The 25,023-nt window shown below is 43.6% G+C and overlaps 1 protein-coding gene across 1 annotated transcript in view; it reads right to left on the reverse strand.

Annotated features, from left to right (window-relative positions):
- Positions 1–21,653, reverse strand: part of GPR137B (G protein-coupled receptor 137B) — a 40,187-nt gene extending 18,534 nt beyond the window's left edge. Inside the window, exons 1-2 of the mRNA XM_015426920.1 lie at positions 21,245–21,653; positions 2,841–2,890 (exon numbers count right to left, since the gene is read on the reverse strand). Coding sequence (XP_015282406.1) covers positions 2,841–2,890; positions 21,245–21,613 — 419 coding nt within the window. The 5' untranslated portion in view covers positions 21,614–21,653. The remainder of the gene's footprint in view (positions 1–2,840; positions 2,891–21,244) is intronic.
- Positions 21,654–25,023: the final 3,370 nt, after the last annotated feature.

Consider the following 25,023-nt stretch of genomic DNA (forward strand, 5'->3'; position numbering starts at 1 on the left):
ATCAGAGGAACCTCACCCCCATTGGGAGGATGGCAACCCTACACAGGAGGCAAAGCCAGCCATAAAATGGTTGCCACAGCTTATCTTCAGTTATGCTGTGAAGATCCTTGTGCTGTGGTGGCTGCTGCTGCCAAAGCAACATTCTTTAAAATCTGCACAGCCAACTGAACCTCCAATGACCAATCAGAAGCCCTGCTGGGTAAAAGTCTGACCTGGCCCCACCCACTTTCTAAAAGTAGTTAGTGGGCACCAAGAAAGGTGTCAGCGAGCACCACAGCACCCATAGACACCACAATGTTTAAAGCGTCTAATGGTAAGAGTGACCCCATCATGCACTGCAGCATTTGTACTTTGGAAGGAAAAGAAAATAGTTGTGTATTATCTATATCAGATGTGTTATAGAACATAAGAATTTGAGTCCTGTTGGATGAGGTCAGTAATATATCTAGTCCAACATCCTGTTTCACACAGTGTCCAACCAGTTCCTGGAAGATCAACAAACAGGACACAGAGGCCAAAGCTTTCCCTTGATGTTGCCTCCTAACACTGGTATTCAGAGGTTTGCCACCTCTGAATATGGAGGCTCCTTTTAGTCACCATGGCTAGCAGTCATTGATGGATCTCTCCTTCATGAATCACCCCCTTTTAAGACCATCCATGCATGTGGACTGGCAGTGAATCCCACAATTAAATTAATTTATTGAGTAAAGAAGTACTTCCTTGTCTGTCCATCAGCTTCACAATGTGCCTTGACTATTATGGAGAGGAAGAAAAAGTTCTCTCTATTTTCTCCAACTCATGCATAATTATGCTGTTCGATATTTTAGGACTTGCAGGGTAAGGATACTACTAAGATATCAATACAGGTCACTGCATTTATTTTAGCCATTGCTCAAAATTGCTGTATTTATTTTATCTAATGACAAAATTTATATTTCTGTTTTTATCAAGGCCACCAAGGTAGCCTTGAAACATGTGTAATTTTTAAAAATATCATTAAAAATTAAAACCAAGCTAAAATGCGAAAACATAAAAACAGAAATTAAAGCACAGGGCAGGAAGGAGGGATCACTGAGGGAATGCCAGAGAAAACAAAAAGGACTTTACCTGCTGGTGGAACATGGCAACAGAGGGGGAATAGGTGAGTCTCTCTGGGGACAGATTTCCAGAGTTTTGGGGCCGTGACCAAGAAGACCCTCTCCCAGGTTACCCCCTGCTTAAGTAGGGCCAAAGCAGGGCCTCATAGTGGTTGGGTATGTTCAGGGGTCATTTTGGAGAAAAAAAGGTGCAGGAGCTCATTAGCATAACTCATTAGCATAACTGATTTGCATAGGCCACACCCCCTGACATCACTGGAAGTATATCAGAAGGCAACACCCACCGCTCAGGCTTCACTGGACTGTTTTGGATTGCTAGCTATGGGGGGGGGGAACGTGCAGATCTGTCCTCACAGAGGAGGGAGAGCTTGTACCTGAATAAAACTTGGTCTTAAAGGTGCCACTAGCCTGTTTTGGACAGGGGGGCCGGAGGGGGGGGCTCTGCAGCTTACCTGGCTGCTTCTTGCTCTGACTGAGGGCTGCTGGGAACAGGAGGTGGGGCTTGTTGCATGTGCCCACCCCCTGGGCTCTTTACTGCCGGAGCTCTGCTCCTGCCGCTCCTGCAGGAAATGACCCCTGGGTATGTTCATAATGCAGTAGGTGGTCCATCAGATATGCTGATTCCAAGGCATATAGGGCTTTAAAAGTCAGCACCAGTACCTTGAATAGTGCTCAGAAACAGACTGGGAGCCAGTATTGATGGAATAAGACTGGAGGTACATGGTCCCTATGACCCATGCTAGTCAACATTCTGGCTGCAGTATTTTGCACCAATTAAAGTTTCTGAATATTTTTCAAGAACAGACTCACATACAGTGCATTGCAATAATCTAATCTAGGTTGGACCAGAGAATGGCCCACAAAAGATTTCAGATGGCTAACCAGTCAAGGTAGTAAAGTCAGTCTTGGCTACAGATGCCATCTGCTTATCCAGCAGTAGGTCTGGGTCTAATTATTGATTAATTGTTAGAAGGGTTTGGTACATATATATTGCATAGTTGACAGGGTGGGTCTATCATTGACCTTATCTAATAATGGGCAGGATGACTGAATAATTACTGGTAATCAATGAGATAAATTGTATAGTAGGATGGGTTGTGGAATTGAGGACTCAACAGCACTGGAAGCTGTAGCTTATTACTGGCAGTCTTATAGTGGGTGCACCTATATCAGCCCTGCTAGTTGGTCTGAGAGAAACGGGAAGACCACTAGGTGTGGCAATGTCTGGGCAAGGGATTCCAGTGCTCATGGGGAGGGGAAAGTATAGCGGTGGGACCAGGCAAGAAACTAAGGGAAGGGAGCAGAGAAATAGAACCGTTCGGCACCCTTCCAGCCTGCATCCCATCCCAAAGGTAGTTGGCAGAGGGGCTAGGATGAATAACCCCTCTCCGACATTGGTGTTGTGCAATGCCAGGTCTATAAATAATAAGACCATAGTCCTCCGAGACTTTCTGCTGGAACAGAACGTAGACCTGACGTGCATGACTGAGACCTGGGTGCGGGATGGGGAGACGGGAGTTCTCTCCCAGCTTGCCTCAGATCCTCAGATCACATTCATCCTGACCAGAGCCAAATATCAGATCAATAGTGTATATTCCATCAGAAAATATTCTAACATAATAATTACTTCTTTGAAATACTTCTTTGAGGTGGAAATGGTTCTTACCAAAAATATACCAAAAAGACACCCCCAACCCCCAGCTGCTTTTGCCTTTTATTCACTACAAGAAATGTATTTCTTACCTGTATTTAAGTAGTTCTGGTGAGTATTTTGATTTAGCTTTAAAAATAACCTGTAATGAAACAAGAGTGTATGTTATATTTGCAGATAGGCTCAGGTGGGTAGCCATGCTGGTCTGCAGTAGGAGAGCAGGATCTGAGACCTGTGGCACCTTAAAGACCAATAAGGTTTCCATGGTATAAGCTCTCAAGAGTCAAAGCTCTGACAAAGGAAACTTTGACTCTTGAGAGGTCAGATTCTCGAAAGCTTATACCTGGAAGTCTTGTGGGTCTTCGGTGCTATTGGACTCAAATCTTGCTATTATATTTGCAATAAACATTTAGGAATATGCTACTATGGTCTTACATTACAGACAAATATCTTGCATTCTAGACAAATTGTAAGGCCACATAATGAAAACAATTAACTCACATTTACCCTCAAACCACCGCACTGCTTCTGGCAAAGATCTTTCTAATGTGCTGGCACAAATAACCCATTTTCTGGGATAATCCAATGTATTATCCAGCAGCACACATGGGTATGCCACTGAATATACAATCAACAGGAAGTTGCAACTAGTCCATGAGTATATTTGCATGATATATATGATTTCAAACTTCTCCTTCACGCATTACACTTTGAGGAGCTCTATTTAGGTGAAATAAAATTTCAGCAAGTCCTAGACATGTTTATGTGAAAGTCTCACAGAATACAGTGGAACATCATGGTCTTGGATTTCAGCCTTAGATGCAAATTTAAAAACTGTGAAGTATGATGTGATCATAGAATAACAGAATCATAGAGTTGGAAGGGACGTACAGGGTCATCTAGTCCAACCCCTTGCACAAGGCAGGAAATTCACAAATACCTCCCCCTCCGCACCCATAGTGACCGCTGTTCCACCCCCAGAAGAAGACAAAAAGCCTCCAGGATCACAGACCAAACTGGCCTAGAGAAAAATTGCTTCCTGACCCCAAAGTGTCGATCAGCATTCCCCTGGGCATGTAAGGAAGGGCCACAAGAACTAAGCACTGATGCAACCCTTCTTCCCCTCCCTCTCATGATCTGTCTAAGTTCACATTGTTGTCAGATGGCCATCTAGCCTCTGTTTGAAAACCTCCAATGAAGGAGAGCCCACCACCTCCCAAGGAAGCCTGTTCCACTGAGGAACCACTCTGTCAGAAAGTTCTTCCTAATGTTTAACCGAAAACTCTTCTGATTTAATTTCAACCTGTTGGTTCTGGTCCGACCTTCTGGGGCAACAGAAAACAACTCTGTGCCATCCTCTATATAACAGCCCTTCAAGTACTTGAAAATGGTTATCATATCACCTCTCAGTCCTCTCCTCTTCAGGCTAAACATACCCAGCTCCTTCAACCTTTCCTCATAAGACTTGGTCTCCAGACCCCTCAACATCTTCTTAAATTGTGGTGCCCAAAACTGAATACAATACCCTAGGTGAGGTCTAACCAGAGCAGAGTAAAGCGGTACCATCACTTCGCGTGATCTGGACACTATACTTCTGTTGATACAGCCCAAAATTGCATTTGCCTTTTTTAGCTACCACATCACACTGCTGATTCATGTTCAGTGTATGGTCTACTAAGACCCCTTTTCGCACATACTACTGCCAAGACAAGTCTCCCCCATCCTATAATTATGTATTTGATTTTTTCCTACCTAAATGCAGAACTTTATATTTATCCCCATTGAAAATCATTTTATTTGTTTTATCCAGTTTTGCAGCCTTTCAGGATCATCCTGTATCCTGACTCTGTCTTCTACCGTAGTTGCTACCCCTCTCAATTTAGTGTCATCTGCAAATTTAATAAGCATTCCCCTCTATCCTTTCATCCAAATCATTGATAAAGATGTTGAACAAAACAGGTCCCAGGACAGATCCTCGAGGCACTCCACTTGTCACTTCTCTCCAAGAGGATGATGAAGCATTCACAAGCACTCTTTGGGTGAGATCTATGCACACAGGACAGCTGAACATGTTGTCTGGGTGACTGGGACATCTGCTAAAATTATGGAAGTTTTGGAACATTAAAAAAGCAAGTATCTAGTCCTCTTATGGGAGGAAGTATTATCAGACCATAACACCTAATTTTTCCAACACACTGTCATGTACAAAAAAAAATGCATTTCTAGCACCAAACAATCTTTTCAACAAAACCCAGACTAGGAAACATCTTCGTAAAAAAGGCTGTTTCCTTTAGACATGTTAATAGCTACTTTCCTCATCTGCTCAGTGTAAGCTGGTTCAGCTACCCAGTCCACAGATGACATGAAGTGGCACAGGAAGTTTTAAAACTACTGCTGGCAGGCACAGTGCAAAACACAATTTCTACCCATACTGCAAGACTAGACCTGCTCCTCCACCCTTTACAAAGACAGCTTCAAGAACAAGTGAGGTATGACCATTAGGACATGAGAGTGAAAAGCTGGACAAATTTCATCCTGTGGTGTTTCTTTCCATACCTGCATCCAGTAAAGGTTGGAATACATCAATAGTAAATATGCACAGTAGCAGGCCATCCTGGTGCAAAGCCTTCCAGGCTACATCAGGAAAATCTTTGGAATGGACAGTATCACTGGAAGTCTTTTCTGGCTCGTGAATGCAATGGGTAATAAAATAGCATTCAATAAGAAAGTGAGGTTATTTAGACTAAAAACAGTATCCACATAAATACATAAGCAACATAAAGTTAACTGGCAGCATGCTGAACTAATTTTATCAAAGCATTTAAGTCCAAGGTTGCCAACTTTTACACTATCCCTTTAATATTTTTCAGCCTGTATCAGGACTCCATGCCATGAAAAGTTTCAACTGCCTATTTATGCATATTAAATGTCTATTAAAGAGACAGGGTGTTTTTTTCCTGGCCAGTATACAGTGCAAACTTCCAAAGGAAGTTTAGAAAACTTATTAAGGGCCAAAAGTTAAAAACATAAGTAAGTGTACAAAAAGTGTTTATTACAAAGACATATAAAAACCTAGTAGGGGCCCAAATAAAGCCTCATGAAATGTTCAAAGTTACAAATACACACAAAAAAGGACAGTATATGACCTGACGCGTTTTGGCTCACAAGAGCCTTCTTCAGAGGTCAAATAGTGCAAAATACATCACGCAACAGAGTCCCTGTAACACATGTATGGCAATTAACAATAAATAAAATAGGACCAAAATTGGAATGTTCCAATATGGAATTGAATGACACACCAAAAAGTTTCTACTTGGGGCCACAAATATATCTGGCCTTGTGTCAGAAGTAGCTGTGTATACTGGAACTAATATGTACCTTCCAGTTTAGGTCCTAAGAGTGCAAATAAAATTGCCTTGTCCAGGGGTCATTTCATAGAAAAAGAGCTAGGGGAACTCATTAGCATAACTCATTAGCATATGCCATACCCCCTGACATCACCAGAAGTGTGTCATAAGGCCATACCCCCTGACATCACCGGAAGTGTGTCATAAGGCCACACACCCCGCCCACAACGGTCCCGGCCGCCAGTGCCGGCCTTGCAGCTCCACTGCCAAGCCCCATGAGGGGCCCAGCAGTGGACCTGCAAGGCCGGCGGGAGTGCAAGGAAGCCCCGCGAAGGCCCTCCCTGGCCCCAGGCAGGCAGGGGTGGGGAGAGGCAGGGAGGAAGCAACTTACCCTCCCTCTTCTCCTGCCTCCTCCTGGCTGAATGAGGGCCGGAAGCGGGGCGGCCCTGACCTCTGGCCTTGTCAGGAACAATGTGCCATCAATATGTAACAGTAATTTAACTCCATGCCATGAAGTTTCAACTGCCTATTTATGCATATTAAATGTCTATTAAAGAGACAGGGTGTTTTTTTCCTGGCCAGTATACAGTGCAACGTTAATTTAAGTAGACAGGCATCACAGCAGTACAAAAACACAGTGCAAAAATCAGGCCACACTACAAAGAATTGTGTCTCTGCTTCTGGGAGTCTTGTGAAAACTCTCTGGAGTTTCAAAAGCTGCTTATGATGTACCATGGCACAAGGACTTCTATTTGTTTGTTTTTTTTAAATCCTACTTTATATACTCAAATCCTAGTGGTTACTTAGTGGGAAGTTCTACATTGTGGCTATTATCCAGAAGATAATTAAAGCCTTTTGAGTCCCACTGGCCTCAATGAGAAATAAGTGCTCGGATCTGTACACTGCAGCCTTTATAAGAAACGTGGATCCAGTTAAATAGATGCCAAGGGAAAAAATCAATACCCATTTCAATCAAAACAATATTATAAACACAAGGGCTCAAAGAAACAGATACCAAACTTCATGAGAGTCTGGCAGACAAAATATCACAAAGATAACACAATCAAACAACAGAGCAGCCTCCACCTGAAACATCAGAGGTAAAAAACCCTACTGATTTACAGAAACGAAGACAAAAGCACTTCCCACTCAAACAGTTAAAAGCAATAAATAACATCATGATATTCCTTTTTGGTAAAGATTTTTTTAAAGAAGCAGACTTTCAGTGCAAATTCTAAGCCCACAGAAACTTCAATGGCATTAGACGGATGTAACCGTTTAGGACTGTGGTGTTTGTCTCTCATATACAATATAAAAGGGGACTTGTTTTGAGGAAAATAAATCCTGAAAAAGCTGGAGGGTGGGGCAGGAGAATCAGTATGGAGTTTGGTGGTGGAAAGTGCCATCGAGTCATAGCTGACTTATGGTGACCCTGGCCCCGGTCACACAGGAGATTTTGGCCCGGGAGAGGGACGGATTGGGGGCGCAGCAAACGGGCGCGATCTCACCGCAACATCTGGGAAGCGGCGCGCACCCGTCCCCGATCCGTCCCTACACCTGGAAAACCCACTGTAAAAAAGAACCTCCTACAGAGGAGGACTTACCTGGAGCACCGGAGCAAGCGCGGCCGTGGGATCGCTGGCGCGCTCGTCCTCCGCAGCAATCCAGCCTCCCGGCCGAACTGCGCACACGCACACACGCACAGTTCGGCTGCCTCCCTCCCTCTTCAGTGGCTCCCCCCCCCCCGGCATCTGATCGTGCCGGAGAGGAAGTGCGCGGTGGCTCAGGGGATCTATGTGATCCCGCCGCGGTGTGTCTTTTTTGGTGCGGCTTTAAAAAGCCACACTTTGCCCGTGTTTTCCCCCCCGTGTGGCAGGGGCCCCTGGAGAGTTTTCAAGCCAACAGACAATTCAAAGCTGGTTTGCCATTGTCTGCCTCTGCATCATGACCCTGGTATTCTTTGGAGGTCTCCCATCCAAATACTAGCCAGGGCCAACCCTGTTTAGCTTCCAAAATCTAACAAGATCAGGCTAGCCTGGGTTATCCAAGTCAGGCTAATATGGAGTTTAGTTCTTCTGTTTCCAGGGTCTTATAAAGTCTTGTGGGGGCTGAGCAGGCTACTCCCCCCCCCACTTGCCCACCCTTTAACCTTTTATTTTCCTGAGGCATGTTAAATCCTTATCCAAACATTTGGGGTTGGAGTCTTTTCTTTTGATTAAGTTACAACATCATATTTCCCTGCACGACCAGAGTATGCAGAAACTCCTACTTTCTCTGCGGACAGCCTAGTTGGGCAGCTGGGCCATTTCTGTGTCCATAATACCTCTTTACTATTAGGAGTGGCACGTGGGGACCTGCATGAATTGCAGGGGGAGATCCCAGAGGTAGCAGCGCCCTGCTGCTAGACCATTCAGTCACTCTTCCCCTCCCCTCCCTGCTACTTTGTCCGCCCACCCTTCTCCGCCACTCTGCCTGCCCTGCCCATTTGCCCTCAGCTCCACTATCTCTATGGGCCTGGTTGATGTAGCTGCAGCTTAGGCTCCCATTCACAGAATCATAGAATCACAGAGTTGGAAGGGACCTCCAGGGTCATCTAGTCCAACCCCCTGCACAAGGCAGGAAATTCACAAATACCTCCCCCTCTGCACCCGCAGTGACTGCTGTTCCATGCCCAGAAGATGACAAAAACCTCCAGGATCCCTGGCCAAACCATCCTGGAGAAAAAATGCTTCCTGACCCCAAAGTGGCAATCAGCATTTCCCTGCCCTCCCTCTCATGATTTGCATACATTCACAGAATCCGCATTGCTGTCAGATGGCTATCTAGCCTCTGTCTGAAAACCTCCAAAAAAGGAGAGCCCACCACCTCCCGAGGAAGCCTGTTCCACTGAGGAACCGCTCAGTTCTTCCTAATGTTTAGCCGAAAACTCTTCTGATTTAATTTCAACCTGTTGGTTCTGGTCCGACCTTCTGAAGCAACAGAAAACAATTCTGTACCATCCTCTATATGACAGATCCTTGAGGCACTCCACTTGTTACTGCTATCCAAGAGGATGAGGAACCATTCACAAGCACTCTTTGGGTGTGATCTATCAAGCAGTTACAGATCCACCTAACCATCATAGGATCCAAACCACATTTTTCCAATTTGTTGAAAAGAATATTATGTGGAACCTTATCAAAAGCCTTACTGAGATCAAAATAAACTATGTCTACAGCATTCCCCTGATCCAGCAAGGTAGTAACTTTCTCAAACTTAAGAGGATGGGGAATCTTGCTTGCCCACCACTTCCTCTGCTCTGTTTACCTGCCGCCTATTTCTCTGCCTGGCTGCTCACCATTTCTCCCAACCCTCTGCCTCCCCACTGCTCTGCTCACCCATCTGTCCTCCTCTCCGAAACTCTGCAGGGAGAAGTGGCAGCTCCAGTCTTCCCCTTCTATCTGATTTAGTGGCTACTTCCCCTCCTCTTGTGACATCTCCCACACTCAGCAAGGAAGCTGGATGCTACCAAGCCAGCAAGCAAGTATTTTTCTGCAAAGCTGGGAAGTTCCCCAAGGTTCCAGAAATATCTCCTCTCACTCTCTTCATAGCCCTAAACTGCAGATTTAGGCATCCACAGATGGGACCAGATTGAGAATTAGATATATTGATGGTTAAAAAATGTTCTGCCTAGCGTATTTCATCAAAGGGCAATAGCATACACAATGTTTAAATAACAATCACAACCCCTCCAAAAAAAACCCTGACATGCACAGTACATTTTTAACCACTATTACAGTTAATAAAACCCCTCTGTAATAGCAAGCAAAACACACACACACAATACAAACCAAGGTAAACAAGTAGACCCAGTGCTCTGTATCCAACTATAGAGTCTCAAAAACTGAAGGAAACTTACATTTACTTAAGAGGAGGTGATGATTTATGCCAATTCCCCTCCCGCTGCAGACCCCCATTTTGCTTGCTGCACAATTTCTGCCATGCAGATTCCCAGGAAGAAAATCTGGAGACCTCAGTGGGCTGTAACAGGAGGGCGGAATTGACAGAAATTGCCACTCCCTCTTGAGTACTCTGAAGTTGTTGTAATAATATGGCAGGATACAGGCCACTACGATTATAAAAAAGACACAATGCTACCAAGGAACAAGTGAACTAAAGGTGCTTGTTTGGTGTAATGGTTAGGAGTGTGGACTCTAATCTGGGAGAGCTTGTTTGATTCCCCACGCCTCCACATGCAGCTGCTGGTGTGACCTGAGGTCAGTCATAAGTTCTTTCAGAGCTGTTCTCTCAAGAGCAGTTCTCAAGAGAGTTCTCTCAGTCCCACCAACCTCATAGGGGGGGGGGTCTGTTGTTGGGAGGGGAAGGGGAAGGAGATTGTAAGCTGCTCTGAGACTCCTTCAAGTAGTGAAGGGTGGGGTAGAAATCCAATCTCTTCTCTCTTCTTCTTCTGCTTAAAGAAGCAATGACCAACATTAGCTAGGATTGCTAACTCCAGGCTGGGAAATTCCTGGATATTGAGGGGTGGAACTGTCAGTATATGATATAGTACTGGCAAGCTGTCAGTCAGCCATGAGCAGCAGTATTAGATCTGTCTGATCTAGAAGTGACAGTCAGGGGTCAGGTGACTGGCAGATTGCATCAGACTCTGCCATAATCACCATGAGTCAGCTATATGTAAATTGCTACAACATGATTGGTCTTTGTACATATATATTGAGAACTGTACAGTACTAGACATCTCCTTTGTGGGATCGTTTGTCTGCGAAGCACCTTGTTGGAGTGAACAGTGAGTTTGACTCAGAAAGGACTGTGTATATATTCCAGTGTAAATAAACTGTAAATACTCTGTACATACTTAAACAGAGTCTCTGCTACTTTTCGGCGTTTATAACTACCGTCAGGAACCTGGGGAGGGTGGAGTCTAGGGAAGGGAGGGACCACAGCAGGAGTGATGCCATACACTCTACCATCTAAAACAGCCATTTTCTGCAGGGGAACTAAGGCTGCCAACCTCTAGGTGGGATAGAAGTAAGTTTAAAATTGTTGAAGTTAATAAGTTAAAAAGTAATAATTTTCAAAAATGTATAAATTGGAAAAAACTATTTTCCATTCAGCTTCATGTTTCTTTCTATTCTATATAATCATGTTTGTTTTAGGGTAATTGGAAAAAGAAGCTGATCTACAATAATTTGAAGAAAGTAAAAAAGAAGTTAATGCTGCTACTATTTGAAGGAAGCAAAAGAAGTAATTAAACTGTATCAAGAGGCTGACACCTTCTAACATTACAGGACTACTCCTGAGGAAGATTGTTGAAATGAGTATAAAACCGGGTGCTCATAGAGGATTTTGAACTTTTTTCTTGAATATGTTAGCATTTCCTGAGCTACATTGCATACGTTTTTATTGATGTTCATAGGAGTTATTAAACGTTATTGTCCATTTTATCACCGTGTTTCTCTGTGTTGATGTATTTCCTGTACTGTGATCCCTTTTTTGGTTTTCTCAACCTCCAGGTGGGGTCTGGAGATCTTATTGAATTACTGCTGATCTTCAGATTACAGAGGTCTGGTTGCTTGGAGAACACAGCTGCTTTTAATAGCTTTCTAAAAGCTTGAGAAATAAAAAAGACTCATTCAGAAAGTGGAAGGAGGTCCTTATAACCAAGCATGAATATAAGCAAATAACCAGTGCTTGTAGAGAGAGAGTTAGGAAAGCTAAAGCTCAGGATGAGTTTAGGCTAGCGAGAGATGCTAAAAAAAAGAGAGGTTCTTTTCTTATGTTCAAAGTAAGAAAAAGAGCAAGGACATGGTAGGCCCATTGCAGGCACAGTAATGTGAAATTGTCACAGGTGATGAAGAGAGGGCAGAACTTCTCAATTCTTACTTTTCCTCCGTCTTCTCTTGTGAGGGAAATGGTGCGCAATATGGCAAAACCAGAACACATGATGAGGGATGGGAATTGCAGCCTAGGATCAACATAAGGGTAGTTCATAAACACCTAGTTTCTTTAAGTGAAACTAAATCCTCGGGGCCAGATGAACTGCATCCAAGGGTACTAAAAGAACTCGTGGATGTAATGTCTGAATTAGTTTTGAGAATTCTTGGAGAACAGATGAGGTGCCAGAAGATTGAAGGCAGGCAAATGTTGTCCCCATCTTCAAGAAGGGAAAAAAGGAGGATCCGGGTAACTATCAACCCATCAGCTTGACGTCTATACCTGGGGAAATTTTAGAACAAATAATCAAACAGACAGTCCTTGAGCATTTAGAAAGGACGGCTGTGATTACTAAGAGCCAGCATGGGTTTCTCAAGAACAAGTCAGACTCACCTTATCTCTTTTTTTTTAGAAAGTTACTACCTTGCTGGATTAGGGGAATGCTGTAGACATAGTTTATCTTCATTTCAGTAAGAGTTTTGATAAGGTTCCACATAATAGTCTTCTTGACAAACTGGAAAAATGTGGTTTGGATCCTATGACAGTTAGGTGGATCTGTAACTGGTTGATAGATCACATCCAAAGAGTGCTTGTGAATGCTCTTGGAGAGCAGTAACAAGTGGAGTGCCTCAAGGATCTGTCCTGGGACCTGTTTTGTTCAACATCTTTATCAGCGATTTGGATGAAGGGATAGAGGGGAATGCTTATTAAATTTGCAGATGATACTAAATTAGGAGGGGCAGCAACTATGGTAGAAGACAGAGTCAGGATACAGGATGATCCTGACAGGCTGCAAAACTGGCCTAAAACAAATAAAATGATTTTAAATGGGGATATATGTAAAGTTCTGCATTTAGGTAGGAAAAATCAAATGCATAATTATAGGATGGGGGGAGACTTGTCTTCGAAGTAGTATGTGCGAAAAGGATCTAGGGGTCTTAGTAGACCATACACTGAACATGAGTCAGAAGTGTGATGTGGTTGCTAAAAAGGCAAATGGAATTTTGGGCTGTATCAACAGAAGTATAGTGTCCAGATCACGCGAAGTGATGGTACCACTTTACTCTGCTCTGGTTAGACCTGACCTAGAATATTGTGTTTAGTTTTGGGCACCACAATTTAAGAAGGAAATAGACAACCTGGAACATGTCCAGAGAAGGGGTCTGAAGACCAAGTCCTAAGAGGACAGATTGAAGGAGCTGGGTATGTTTAGCCTGAAGAGGAGAGGACTGAGAGGTGATATGATAACCATCTTCAAGTACTTGAAGGGCTGTCATAGAGAGGATGGCATGGAGTTGTTTTCTCAGTGGAACAGGCTTCCTTGGGAGGTGGTGGGCTCTCCTTCTTTGGAGGTTTTCAAACAGAGGCCAGATGGCCATCTGATAGCAATGCGGATTCTGTGAACTTAGGCAGATCATGAGAAGGAGGGCAGGAAGGGTAGCCTCAGTTATTGTGGCCCTTTCTTACACGCCCAGGGGAATGCTGATTGACACTTTGGGGTTAGGAAGCAAATTTTCTCCAAGCCAATTTGGCCAGGGATCCTGGAGGTTTTTTGGCACTTTCTGCGGGTTGAACAGCGGTCACTGCAGGTATGGAGGGGGAGGTATTTGTGAATTTCCTGCATTGTGCAGGGGATTGGACTAGAAGACCCTGGAAGTCCCTTCCAATTCTATGATTCCATGAAGGGTGGACTCTATGAAATTATACTCAACTGAGATCCCTCCCCTGCCTAATTCCTGCCCTCTCCACCCCCAAAATCTCTAGGCATTTCCCAACCTTGCATTGGCAACCCTAAGAGGAACTGACCTCTGTCATTTGGAGTGCGGTTGCCCACCTGGAGATTGGCAACCCTACTGTTAGCCTCTTTATTGCGTGTGTGCCATCTTATTGCTGGCTAGCTGAAACAGTAGTTATATAATGTAATGAAAAGAAAAAAATCATCAACAATACATACATCAAGTTCTGTTCTCCAAAGTCTTGGCATAGAAAGTTCAAGGAGAACCAAGTTTGCTCACATCAACTTGCTAGTCTTCTTCTCCCCCATTCTTCCCTTCATTCTGTCGGTCTGTCGCCCTTGCTTCCCCGCTCCTTGGTTGATTTTCCCCACTGTGCATTTTAAGATGTAAATTACTGGGACAGGGACTTGTATTTGTTGCTTATGGTATTCTGAAAGGATTCTACAAACAACAACAACAAAAATCTATTCCACAAATTCAAAAAAGTATTTACACTTCTGCATTCTACAGTAGAAATGCCTCAGTTTTCTTGGAGTGGGCAGCTGTTATTTCTTTTGTCTAGTTGTTTTTAGAGTCCCAAGTTACTTCCTGATATCTGACCATCTTTGGGTTTTTTTGTTTTTTTGCTGAAGTGCAGTGCTAGTTGTCCTTTTTCAGGGCTGCTTTGCATGTTACAGTAGAAGCGGATTAGGTACTTGGCAGATACCACTGTTATATCATTTTTGTTCACTGTGTTAGCAGTGGATGCTTTGAAAATCCAAGGCCATTGTGCTCCATGGAAGTCTGTTTCTGTGGTGAACATATGATGAAAAAGAAGCTACATAGAAAATTGAGGGTAGAAGCCGGTGCCTACTAAATTCTTAAGAGTAGTTAGTGAGTGGGGGTATAAGTGGGTATGTACTAAGTATTTAAGATGTATCCACATTTTTTGTAATGTGTGAACAGCCCATTAAAAATGGCTGTTGTTAATGGAAGCCCATTAGAGACATGAAAACTGCTGTTATCTGTCTTTAGTCTCTAAGTTAAATATATTCTGTTCCATTTCCTCCTAGACTATTTCCTCATGCACAATATATTCCAAACCCTTTTATCCTAATTGTTGCTATCCTCTCAATCTTCTGTATATTTGTTTCCATCCTTCTAAAAATGCAAATGATAAAAGCTAGCCTCTAATCCAAGGGAAGACTAGGCACAACTGCATAAGAGAATGTATTTCCCTCCCATTTCATCCAGTTTACCGGCTAAGATTTTCCTCACCAGTCTTGCTCTGTGTGTCCCTGCCTTTGCCAGTGAGGAAGGTGGGGACCAGAAATGTGACTTTTTCAGTAGTGGCACCTCACCTGTGGAATGCCCTTCCCCTTGAGGCCTGCTTGGTGCCTATGCTATACTGTATTATTTTAGGAGCCGGGCCAAAAGATTTAGGCACCTGGACAAAATGGGGCATCTTCCCAATGAGCCAGTGTGCATGTAGCAAGAACTCTATGTTTTTTTCATCAAATGGACATGATGAGAGGATCTATAGCTGGCTGTGGATTCCCACGGTGTGTACCTGCAATGTACATGCAATGAAAAAAAAAGAAAGTGTTATATCATGGGATGTCTACAAGGCACTCACTAATTCTGCAGCATGTAAAGCCTCTGACTGCTTTGGGGGATGTTTTCACACATGAAGTTCAAAATGGTTCTTGTTTGATTTGTAATGCAAATGTGACACACCAACAGTAGCATCCTAATAACAGTTACACCCTTCTAAATCCACTGAAGTAAATGAGCTTAGAAGGGTGTTAACTGTTCTTAAGATTGAAGTATCACCAAGGAGCTTCTGAAATATCACCCATGGGGAAAAGTGTTGATTTAGGCTATATTATACAGTAGCCAGAGCACAGTGTGAGAGCAGACGGCTTCAGAGGACACAGACAAGCCAAGTTACAAGCTACATAGACAAGCCAAGTTACAAAATACATGAGGAGCAACATGAGAAGCCAAATGACAGGGTTATTAGTCAAGCTGATCTGTAGAAAAATCAATTCCAGGCCCTGGGTAGGAAGCAAAATCCACTAATGGAGAATCATAAAAATAGAGTTCTCAGAGCACTGCTTCCTTGAGAGTATACAGTACCATATATCAAGGTCTTGATTTAAATATAACCTGGGATGGAGATGTATGGCATTGTATACATTTGGCATCTTATTTAAAATGTAGAAGAAGAAGAAGAAGAGAAGAGATGGGATTTATACCCCGCCCTTCACTACCCAAAGGTGTCTCAGAGCGGCTTACAAACTCCTTTCCCTCTCCCTCCCCACAACAGACACCCTGTGAGGTAGGTGGGGCTGAGAGAAGTCTTGACAGAAACTGCTCTTTTTCAAGAACAGCTGTGCCAGAGTTATGGCTTGGCCAAGGTAATCCAGCCAGGTGCAAGTGGAGGAGTGGGGAATCAAATCCAGTTCTCCCAGATTAGAGTCCGCGCACTTAACCACTACACCAAACTGGCTACTAGGTGCGTGACATCAGCATGCCAGCACAGCACCCACCTTTGGGCTAGCAGCACATGCCCAGTGGCCAAGGACCTGGTTTAAACAAGACAATGGGTATATGCATGACTAATTTCTCCTTGCCACATTTAAATAGGGCCTAGTTATGGCAATTCCTCATGTTACACTCAGGGACGGAAATATACATGCCTCAGTATAGGCTAGCTGATTATTCCCTTTTGGGGTTTATTTCTTAGATTCTGTAACATCTCACTATGTAGCAGGGTTGCAAATTCTAGCTCAGGAAATCCCTGCAGATTTGGGTGCAAAGCCTGGGGTTTGAGTTTGAGAAGGGGAGGCAGCTCAGGAGGGATGTGATGTCATAGAGTTCTGGCTGCCATTTTGTCCAGGGGAACTGATCTTTGTAGTCTGCAGATCAGTTGTGATTCCCGGAGAACTCCAGGTTCCACCTGGAGGATGGCAACCCTACTTTCCAAAATGCCATTCTCTGGTCATTCGTGTTGGCTTTTTCTGTAGCATATGTGTAGAATAAAAGGCTTGCCCACTCACTTAGCTGCTCAGACACACACACACGCACAAATCTCCCTTCTGGATGAATCAAGACACTAAAAGGATTTGGGGAGCAGATTATTGGGCAGTCTTTGCCTGGCTGCCTGACGTCTCTGGAGCAAGTGACAGAGGAAGAGAGCACAAGGAGCACATGGTGATCATCGTACCACCCATATCAGGATTACTTCCCTTGCCTCAGCACACACCCCCTTCCCAGCTGCTATTGCCTTCCACACCACCACTTTTTCAGGCTTTAAAAAAACAACCCAGCAGTTGCCACTTTTTCAGGCTTTAAAAAAACAACCCAGCAGTTGCCAGACTGCCACAGCATTATGACCCAAAGCAACTCACATCGTTCCTTCGTTTTATCCTCACAACCAGGGCTATTGTTGGTCAGGAACGCACAGGAACGGAGTTCCAGCTGGCTCCTGAGTTGGCCACGCCCAGCAGGAACTCATTAGCATAACAGGCCACACCCAACAGCAGAAACTCATTAGGATTGGCTACTTTAGGGGTGTGTGGCCTAACATGCAAAGGAGTTCCTGCTACAAAAAAAGCCCTGGGGTTTGACAACAAACAAGGTAAACAGAATAAGAAGCAAAAGGTGGGTGTGGCTGGATGACCACACTTCTGGTAACACAGGGGTGTGACCTAATATGCCAATGAGCTGTGCTATCAGGGGTGTGGCCTAATATGCTAATGAGTTTCTGTTGTTGGGTATGGCCTATTATGCTAATGAGTTCCTGCTGGCTTTTTCTACAAAAAAAGCCCTGCTCACAAGGATCCTATGAAGTAAGTTAGGATGAGAGTGTGGACTGGCCCAAAGTCACCCAGTGAGCGTCCATAGAACAGTGGGGATTCAAACGTTGGTCTCCCAGACCCTGGAGTGGCCCTTTAACCACTATAATAATCTGCAATGATCTGCCAGCTTCTCTAAATCCCCAGCAGGGGGCAAAGGCAGCCGTGGAGCAAGAGGCAAGGAAAGTATGGAGAAACTGTCCAGTAGATTCTGTGTTATTATTGCAAATGCCTCTGTGTTTGCAGCAGGAATGAGGGTTACACAGAGATTTGTCAGCATGTGACAAAAGCCTAACAAAATGTGGTTTATCTTGGAAAAGGTGAGGGTTTTTGCTCCTCTAGTTTAGACACACTGATGACTAAGGCAAAACAGCAAAATCCCCTCTTCTCCTGACACTTGAGTCCTGCACTCCTTGGACTTACTCATCCACCCACCAACACTGGCCTGTCCATGTGGTTGTACAGATCCATCGGGGGCCCCTTTTGTCCTGTCCATCATAAATGTATTTATTTACTTCATTTATACTTCACCATTCTCCCCAGTGGGGGGGGGGACCCAAAGCCACTTACACTGTCCTCTTCTCCTCCACTTTACCTCCACAACAACCCTGCAAGGTAGATCAAGCTAAGCGTGTTTGACTGATTCAAAGTTTTGCAGCAAGTGGAGACATAAACCTGAGTCTCACGAAGTCATACATTTAGATTAAATCAATCTTGCTGGAAACTGTGACTTTAAACACAAGAGAAATGATGCTGTCGATGCCAAAGTTTTCCATTAGAACCGGATGTGGAAAATGTATACATAGGTTCAATGGGAGGGGGTAGACGATCCTTGCTTAGCTTCAGAGGAAGTCACACTAGGATATATATTTCATGCACACAAATCCTTATTCGTCTAGCAGGTTCTAGCTAATAGGTTTCTTCCACATTTTGCCCCCATATCTAAAACAGTAAGGAGGTAGATGTGGGATGTGCATGCCAAGTGTATGTACTCCTTGAGAAATACAGAAGCATGCAGTAAATTCAGCCAGAGGCTGAAAGAGTAGAACCTTCTTGAGAGTAGTGAGGTTTATAAACCCTCACTGTGTTTCATGTGAGAGTGAGTTGCAACATTTCTGTGACTCAAAGCAGAATGACACATTGCACGGCAAACACGGGGAACCCAACTGCTGAGTAAAACTAGGGTGGCAGTGAGAGGCATTTGCAAGTGAGAACTGAAGGAAAGAAGGGGCTGTTTTACCCTTTCCCCCTTGCCTATGTTCCTCTGCTGTCCCTTCCTCAGGGCCACCCCCCTTCCCTCAGATGGCTCCAATACCAGAAATAAACCTGGGTAAACGAAGAGTCCTGCAGACAGGCACAGGAGGAGGTATCAACATGTGGGGGAAAGTTTTAACCACCCTGTTCCATCTACCAACTGTCCCCTGTAAATACCACCACCCAATTATCTTTAACCGGGAAAGTCATGTTTCTACTTTTAAAAGTACCTATGAAGAGACCTTCTGCACTAACATCCCATTGATTCACTTAGAGATTACACTTGACATTTAGGAATGGCCCCTGTCTCTTTTCTGGTCCTGCACAAAAGGGAGAGAGGTATTCAAAAATCCCTTCATATTTCTAAAGTGTGCTTGTCCTACCAGGTTTGGGAGAGTCTCTTTTTCTGCCAGTTATTCTTTCCATAGTGAACATAAATTTTTGGAAGTTAGTCCACAGGTATTTCCCTAGCATGTTCCTCCTGCCAAACATTTTATGGAGTGGCTAAATTAATATGACGGCCTTTTGCTTCACCACTTCTGCAGCCCCACATTTATATTAGCAATCAGTAACTTTTCTTCAGACTTTTGTGTATGAAGAGGTTGAACTAGTGTGCCTTTCTTCTTTTTTATCTGGGTGAAAGTTGCCTCCACAGAAGTCTGTGGGGTTGCAGTGATTCCTTCCCTTCCCCCTTTCACACTTGTTCTCGCTTGTCTGCTGAGACAGTATTATAGGTGTATCTTTTGAACAGAGCCGCCTTGACAGTATGCTGAACTACAAGCCAAACTTGCTACTTCCTGATTATCACTTTGTAGCATCTACCAAAGAAGGGACATGATGTGTGGCTAATTCTATAGAGAGTGCTATATTCCTTTAGAGGCTGTTCCTATTCCCCCCCCCGAATTTTTTTGTTTTCTAGTTGAGGCATTCCTTTGCAAGCAGCCCAAGCATGTCACTTTTATGCATTGCTTCTACAAGTCCCTTTTCAGTGGCAACAGCACAATAGTCCATCTGTACACAACAGCAAAGCAGCAGTTTTTCTATAAAGCAGTTTTTAATGTGCAGATGTTCATTATGGTCTCTTTGTGATCCATCCTCACAATCACAACCAGAAGATGCCACTATTATTCCCATTTTAAATATGGCTAATTTTGGCCAACACTTTACATTTACCTGATAGTAAACTGCACTACGACCCATGGAGATTCCTTCCTTCCTTCCTTCCTTCCTTCCTTCCTTCCTTCCTTCCTTCCTTCCTTCCTAGTATACCAGACTGTAAATCACAATGGCATGCTCAAGCCACTCAGAATAAGATGGCATTTTACCAGGGGTCTCCCAACTGCTCTTCACATCTTCCTAAATATGTTCATGATAACATAGGCCTTAGGAACAAATTGCTAATTGGCATTAATAATCATGTTTAGTATTAAAATAATACTTTCTAAAGTGCTCACTGCTTCAGATATATTGCTTTAGTAATCCTTACAGTAGACCTGTGAAATGGGTCATATGTAGAGCCGAGGTTAATTAGGCTCCCCCAAGGCCACCTACCAAATCCATGGCTGAGGTGAGAATGAACCACGATCCTAACCTTTAAGCAGCATCAGATTTCAAACAGGATTTCCTGTACAATTTTACACTACTTGATTGATTGATTGATTGAATACTTCCAAGTTACAGTATTTTATTTTGTAATGAAAGAAAAGGCATTAAAATAGCTGTTCAACATATCCAGTTTAAATTAACTTCCTTCTTTTGAAAACTGATAGGTGAGACTGTAGAGTTGCCACTGAGATTCAGACTACGGTATCTGCCGGACAAACATGAGTCTGAGTTGTGAAACCTTGTTTTCCATTGTTAGTAAAACCAGCTGATATCCTTAGTTTGCTGAGCAACAAGATTTTTAGCAGTATCTCTTTGAGGGCCACAAGTAATTGCCTCATCTGTGGTTTATAACGTCCCCTTCACATTTCTAAGGCAACCAGGATTTATCTAATACTTTGCAGAGACAACACATAGAGAATACACATATTTGCTGAGCATTTTCCTATAGCTGTCAAACAAAGACTGAGTCATATATATTAGAGATTTTATGTTTGTGTCTTTTCATGCTATCTTTGTATCTCTGGGAAAGTAGCAAACTTTTTTTTTAGTTTGTCTTATTCAGTTACTACATTTTCTCTTTAGTGAATGACAATGCTGAAGTGTCAGGGGAATCCTCATTGCACTGTAGCTTTGAAAGGTACAAAAACTGCAGATTAAACAATTAATCCTAATTCTCTCTGGAAAGATAAATTTATTATACAAATAACTAAACCTACTAGCTGATTTTGGGTGGAAGCCATAATTCGGTCACAATTCCATCACAGAAACAACCATTGCTTACCTGAGTGAAGTAAAGATTCATCAGTGTCAATGTGAAAAACTGGAGGCACACTGGAAAGCAATATAGAAGCCAGAACGCGAAGGGGCTGAGAGAATTTGCGCTGACAAAGTCTTTGAAGTAAAACGAAAACAACACCGTCCTAAGAGAGGCCCAGAGCAGGCACAGGAACAGAAAGACAGTTTGATAACTAAACCTCTTGTGCCTGTAGTGAAGGACCAGCCACAACTGGATGTAGATGAACACAAACAGGAGTGAATAAAAGATAGTATAGGCAATGGTCAGCCCTAGCTTGACATACGGAGGCACGGCTGGACTTAAGGTTGGCGGAGAGGTGTCATTTTTCAAAGAGGCCCACTCATGGGCCTCCATTTGAGCTCTTCTGGAATTGGCAGACTTTCCTGGTTAAGTCTGCCTCCTCCTTCTCCTTCTCCTGCTGCTGCTGCTGCTGCCTCCTTGCAAACCACCTTTCATCTTCCTACAGCAGAGGAATCAAGAAAAAGAAAACAAGCTCCACTTCCTCTTTGGCAGCTCACTCAGGGCTTGCAGCACATGATCACAATCCAGTATGATTCATTAGGACTGCCTCTGTCAGCAGTTGGCAAGGAACAACTCAGACAAGCCGCTCCTCCTCTGAGTCTTTACAATCAAATCGCCTTCTACCCACCCCCCACCCCCCCCCGGTTTTAATCCAACATGGGTTTTCACAAACAACATAATTTCCATTTTTAAAAAGGCCTGGGGAAAAAATACCAAAACGGATTGGACTGGTGAATTGTGAAGTTTATTTGCTTTTGTCTGAATACATACTTGGAAGGTTTAGTGCTGCTATTGTGAAGCCGGGCAGGGAGCATAGGAAAAGCAGAGACCCCCTGCCTCCTAATTCAGTTGACAAAAGCCAAAATTAGGTTTCCATTTGACTTTGTTAGCAAATGGAAATTGCGAAAACGCAGGACAAAGTGTACCCCCCAAGCTTGCTGCACTTAGGAACAATGATGGAAAGCATTAAAAAAGATAAAATTGTCAAACGTATAGGAGGGCAATCCCTGCTGAATAAAAATCAACATGGCTTCTGCAAAAGTAAGTCCTGACTCACTTACTAGGGTTGCTAACCTCCAGGTGGCAATTGGAGACCTCCCACTCAGGGCCGGCTCACTCACCAGGCGAACTAGGCGGTCGCCTAGAGCAGGACGGCCCTTAGGGGCGCCAAACTGAACCCAGCCCCATACTCTGGGAGTTTCTTGATTATTTGTGTTTTTCATTCTTCCTAAAATGCATTTATTTTTGAAAATTGGTGGGCGCACCGGGGGGGGGGGCGCCAGAAGGGATCCTCGCCCAGGTTGCAAAATAAGCTGGGGCCAGCCCTGCTCCCACTATTACAATTGATCTCCAGATTATCAAGATCATTTCGCCTGGGAAAATGACAGGTTTGGAGGGTGGACTCTATGGCATAATACCCTGATGAGGTCCTTCCCCTTCCCAAATCCCATCCTTCCCAGGCTCCACCCCCCCAAATATCCGGGTATTTCCCAACTCAGACCTGGCAGTCCTACTCACTAACGTTTTAGAGTTCTTTCAAGTGTCATTAAACATGTGGACAGGAATGAGCCAGTAGACATTGTTTATTTAGATTTCCAAAAGGCTTTTCACAAAGTCCCTCACCAAAGACTGTTCAGCAAGATGAACAGTAATGGGATAAGAAGGCAAGTTGTCTTCAGTGCTCCCCCTAAACTGTGGAGTCTTGTGAGCAAAAATTCTACTTTGTGAGCTACTGGCATTAAAGTTGTGAGCGAGCAATTTGGCTGTTGCATAAATTCGTTTGCTCTGGAGCCATCCTTCCTGAGCGAAGACAAAAATGTGTGAGCTGGAGCTAAAAAACTGTGAGCTAGCTCACACTGACTCAGTTTAGAGGGAACACTGGTCATTTTATGGATTAGAAATGGGTTAAGAACAGGAAGCAGAGAAAGGGAATAAATGGTCAATTCTCACAATGGAGGGATATGAGCAGCAGAGTCTCTCAGGGATCTGTATTGGGACCAAAGCATTTCAACATACATGACCTGGAGTTAGGGGTGAGTAGAGAGGAGACTAAGTTTGTGGATGACACCAAATTATTTAGGGTAGAGGTGTCGAACTAATTTGTTATGAAGCTGGATCTGACATAAATGTCACTTTGTTGGGCTGGGCCATGAGTGCCATAACATGTAACGAGGTACCAGAGATGTAAACTTTATAAAGGTGATTTCATATGTTGAATGACAATAGCAGATGAATGACAATAGCAGGTTTGATTGGATTACGTGTGATATGCATAGGGGTTGTAGGTGTAGCGATACCAGTGTTGAGAATGAGATGGGAAACCTAAGTCTCCATTCCATCCAGGAGGGTTCAGTCCAGGAGGATGCAAGGAATAAATGGATATAAGTCTGACACTAGAAACCACAACATTCAGTTGCTGACTTAAGAGTAGCAGTACTCTTACAAAGGAATTTCAAAGGGTGATTAGAAAGAAAGATTGCTGAATTGCAATTGATAATGAAGCTCAATATAATGCATTCTCCTGAACTGAATTGAGACCTAGTTTTCCTGTCTCATTACCAATGTGTGCTATTATTATTTGGCATCTGAAATCTCTCCACTCTCCAAGATATAAGGACCAATCCAAATGTTCTAATTCCTAATCAGGGTCTTTTTGAAAGAAAATAAATCCAGATAGGAACAGAGAAATCCACTCTTTTTTTTTTTTAAGCAACAACTTTTCAGAATAAGCTTATACCTGGAATAAAATGTTTTTGGTCTTAAAGCTGCCATGGGACTCCAATTTTATTTTTTCTCTCAATCTTTCCTCCCCCCCCCAAAAAAAAAAAGAAAGAAAGAAAGAGGAGGAGGAGCAGCCCTGGAGAAGGAAGCAGAAGTGTGTGTGCGTCAGAGAGAGAGAGAGAGAGAGAGAGAGAGAGAGAGAGAGAGAGTTATTTTTGTATCTCTCCAGCACAAAGCAGCCATGAAGCTGAGTGTGTGTGTGTGTGAGAGAGAGAGAGAAAGAGAGGGGGGGAGGGGAGGCAAGAGGAAGGAAACAAAGAACCACTGAGGGAGCTGGGAAAAAAGCAAGCTAGGGTGTGGCTGCAGCAGCAGCCCTGGAAAAGGAAGCAGGGGAAGGAAGTTGCTTGGGGCCCAGTTCTGAGCCTTGCGTAGGCTGTATTTGGTCCATGGGCTGCATGTTTGACACCAGTGTTCCCTCTAAGCTGAGTTAGTGTGAGCTAGCTCACAGTTTTTTAGCCTCCAGCTCACAGATTTTTGTCTTAGCTCAGGAAGGCCGGCTCCAGAGCAAACTGATTTATGCAGTAGCCAAATCGCTCGCTCACAACTTTTAAGGCCTGTAGCTCACAAAGTAGAATTTTTGCTCACAAGACTCTACAGCTTAGAGGGAACATTGTTTGACACCCCTCTTTTAGGGTAATTACAACAAAAAATAGATTGTGAAGAACTCCAAAAGGACCTCTTAAAACTGGTGGGATGCTCATTAAAATGGCAAATGGGATTCAATATGAGTGCAAGTGTAAAATGATGCAGACTGGGGTGAAAAATCCCAACTTCACATATACACTGATGGGATCTGAGCTGGCAGCAACAGACCAAGAAAGGGAGCTTGGGGCGGTAGTGGATAGCTCAACAAAAATGTGTGGCTGATGTGAAAAAGGCAAATTCCATGCTGCCGTAATTAGAGAAGGGATAGAGAATAAAACTGCCACTATCATACTGCCCTTATATAAATCTGTGAGACT

This window comes from Gekko japonicus, unplaced genomic scaffold, assembly GCF_001447785.1.
Source record: "Gekko japonicus isolate JY-2015 unplaced genomic scaffold, Gekko_japonicus_V1.1 scaffold141, whole genome shotgun sequence".
Lineage (NCBI taxonomy): Eukaryota > Metazoa > Chordata > Lepidosauria > Squamata > Gekkonidae > Gekko > Gekko japonicus.